General features: G+C 34.0%; 1 protein-coding gene across 2 annotated transcripts; it reads left to right on the top strand.

Annotated features, from left to right (window-relative positions):
• The first annotated feature begins 1,315 nt into the window (after window positions 1–1,315).
• Window positions 1,316–2,285, top strand: LOC121227686 (uncharacterized). 2 transcript variants are annotated; one of them, XM_041110607.1, is made up of 2 exons: window positions 1,316–1,970; window positions 2,101–2,285. In XM_041110607.1, the coding sequence occupies exons 1-2, from the start codon at window positions 1,737–1,739 to the stop codon at window positions 2,113–2,115; spliced, it is 249 nt and encodes an 82-aa protein (XP_040966541.1). In that variant the 5' UTR covers window positions 1,316–1,736; the 3' UTR covers window positions 2,116–2,285. The 2 variants fall into 2 exon arrangements, with proteins under 2 accessions (XP_040966541.1, XP_040966540.1); XM_041110606.1 differs by having other exon boundaries at window positions 1,316–2,007.
• The last annotated feature ends 1,048 nt before the right edge of the window (window positions 2,286–3,333 follow it).

Raw genomic sequence — 3,333 nt, 5'->3', positions numbered from 1 at the left:
CGAAGACTTTAAAGATGTTATTCTTGCCTAATTTTTTCTCATCTACAATTCGCAAATGACACAATTCTATTCTTGAGAGCTAATGAAAAAGAGGTAAGCAATGCGAAGTACATTCTAAGGTGTTTTGAGCTCTTTTCGGGTGTTAGTATTAATTTCAAAAAATCTTGCTTAGTGGGTTTCGGTGTGAAAGAAGAAACATTATTTAGAATGGCAGCTATTTGCAAATGTAAGATTGGTTCTTTGCTTTTCAATTACTTAGGAATTCCGTTAGGAGTGAACCCGAAGAGAATTGCCACATGGGAGCTGATTGTTGATAGAGTAAGAAAGAGGTTATCAGGTTGGAAGTGTCGTACGCTATCTTGGGCTGGAAAAGTTGTACTTATCAATGTTGTTTTTTCTTCTTTGTTGATTTACTTTATGTCTTTGTTTCAAGATCCTGTGACAGTTATAAAAAGATCGACAAGATTAGAAGGAATTTTCTTTGGGGGAATATGGAAGGGAAAAAGAAAATGGCTAAGATTAGTTAGAATACTTTTTGTAAGCCTAAGGTGAAGGACAGAGCGAAAGTGGTAAATTTAGGAATAAAAAACAAAGCTTTATTGGCTAAATGGAGCTAGAAATTTGCGATTGAAAAAGAAGCATTATGGCGAAAGGTTATTTTAGAAAAATACGGGTTGAATGTGCAAATGTGGCGTTTTAAGTCAACACATCAAAAAGATATGTCAGCAGTGTGAAGAGGTATTGTTGAAAACTCTAAAGACGATGTAGTGTCTAAATGGGTGGGGATGGACTGGTTCTATTAACGAATGGGAATGGTAGGACGACATTGTTTTGGCTGGACATTTGGTGTGGTAATCGACCATTAAAGCAAGAGTTTCCAAGGTTATTTCATCTTGCTAGGCAAAAGGAAAGTTCGATAGCTAATGTTTGAGATTTTCTAGGTATTGTAGAGATAATTGCAATGAATTCTTTACTAGATCGTTGTTGGGTAGGGAGGAAGAGATGTGCAGAGAATTGGCGGAGAGGGTGAGTGGCACAGTGTTGGTTTCAGATATAGAGGATAAGTTGTGTCGGGCTAATGATAGATACAGGGAGTTTTCTATTAAAAATGCTCTGAATTATTGATATTAGATGGTGGGGCGAATATTAATTTTGCTTGCGATAAATTATAGAAACTTAAGGTACCACCTAGAGTACGAAGTTTCCTTTAGATGCTCCCTATCGACAGAATTCCTTCTAAGGAATTCCTAGTTAAAAGAGGGGTGAATCTCCAAAATATATCGATAAGCTGTTCAAGGTGCGAAGAGAGCGGAGAGCACATCCCACTTGTTCTTTCAATGCAAATTTATTGAAGGCTTTTGGATTAAAATTTTCAATTGGTGGGAAGTGGTTTGGAAGCAGGTTGAAGGTTTTGAGGACTTTTTCGCTTTATCCATCAACGTGAAAATGGCCGAAATGAGGAAAAGTTTTTGGCTAATATCAATTTCAGCAGCTTGTTGGAAAGTTTGGTTAGCAAGAAATGGGTTGGTTTTTGAAAGAAGGAGAGTATATATGGAATTTTTGATTTTTCAATTAAAGATGAGGGCGCTGTTGTGGATTAGAGCAGTTTATGATGAAGTTAGGTTGCAGGAGAATTTTTGGTGGATTTTTCCACAAAGGTGCAGGGTTGATTCTTTTAAATCCAACCCTGCTGTTTCATTTTGGCGCCCCTTCCACATGGTTGGTTAAAGTTTAATATGTGTAGGATTGCAAAAGAAGATAGAGTAGGATGTGGAGGTGTTTTGAGAGATAATGAGGGTGTAGCAAGAGCATTGTTTTTTGGTTCAATAGCAACATATGATGCCGAGGTGGCTGAAATTGGTGCTGTGAAGGTTGCTCTGGAAGTATTTTTAGCTATGAAATGGAAGATTGATGATTCTTTATTTATTGAACTTGGTTCATTGGTGGTGTTTTCTTGGCGTGCTAACAAGGTAATGAGACTTTGGTCTCTTCAAGCAATTTTTGCAGGTATTGAAAATGATATGTCAAAGGTTGGAACTATTGTATTCTCATTGGCAGAAAAGAAAAGTAACGAAATGGCATTTTCCTTGGTGATTGCAGGTTGTAATAGGGTGAAAATGTATAAAGCTTGGTGGTGAGATTTTGTTTGTTGTATTAACAGGTTTATTAGAGATGAAACGTGTTTTAATTTTCTTTGCTGTAATTTTAAAATTGTTGTTGCTGCTTTGTTTGTCTTTGACAACAATCCAATTTGAATAAAGTAAAAAAAAACATAAAGAAATAAATGGTCGGGGCATACTAAATTGAAAATCTTTCTGTTGAAGCTCATAATAAAAACATTAATATGATAAAAATTGTGCTTCTACTATTTTCTCAGTAAAATTTAGAAATTTACAATTTAATCCTTTTACTTTTCAATTATTCCAAAAATGATTTTCATCATGCAAATATGTATTCCAACTTATATTTATGTCAATCTATAACTAGCAACTCACTTTTTTATTTTGTCAAAATTACAATTTAACTCTCAAACTTTTTAAAATTTTTTATTTGGCCCTTTCCTCGTGTTTTCACTTCTAAAATTCTTTTTAGAAATTCACATATCTAAATCATTTTATTTTCAAAATATTCCTTTTTTTTAACTTATTTACCAAATTTTCATGTAAATTAACTTATTCAATACCGACATTACACCACATGTCCAATAAAAAATTTGGGATGTTGCACGACAAATGGCCTTAATTGATATTTTAAAGAATAAAAATATATATGAGACACATAGAGATCTTTTATTCACTTGTAGAGTTAAAAAAATTCCACCATCTGTATATTAAAGGATAACTCATATAATTTTATGCGCTGTTAGTGAACTAAATAATAGTGCATTATCTTAAATGAATATTAGTGGATTTACTTTTAAACTTTTAAGATGATGTGTATCAAATATTGTTATATAGTTACATCTCATTGGGAGAACCTCTCTCACTATATATATCTTGCAACGCACCAACATCTCATCAAGGGACAACCCATCTCTTTTGTATCCTACACATGAACTCTCAAGCATATGCGTGGCAAACTCTCAATTTTCAATAAACACTTTGCCTCGTAAGAGTTGTAGGAACTTCTTAAATATCATTATGTCAACCATCGTCAAGACTGTGTACACACTTGTCCAAACCACACTTCCAATTGACCTTCTTATGGCTCTTCACCAACATCCAAACATCATTGTACTACTCTCTACCCAAGTGAACAGTCTTCACCCTCTAACCCACTTATTTGTTTCAATATTAAGTAAAAATAAAGGGTTAATCTACCAAATGAAAACTG

Source organism: Gossypium hirsutum, unplaced genomic scaffold (genome assembly GCF_007990345.1).
Source record: "Gossypium hirsutum isolate 1008001.06 unplaced genomic scaffold, Gossypium_hirsutum_v2.1 scaffold_1374, whole genome shotgun sequence".
Taxonomy (NCBI): domain Eukaryota; kingdom Viridiplantae; phylum Streptophyta; class Magnoliopsida; order Malvales; family Malvaceae; genus Gossypium; species Gossypium hirsutum.
Note: the sequence above shows the minus strand (reverse complement) of the source record. Positions and strands in the feature narration are given on the sequence as shown.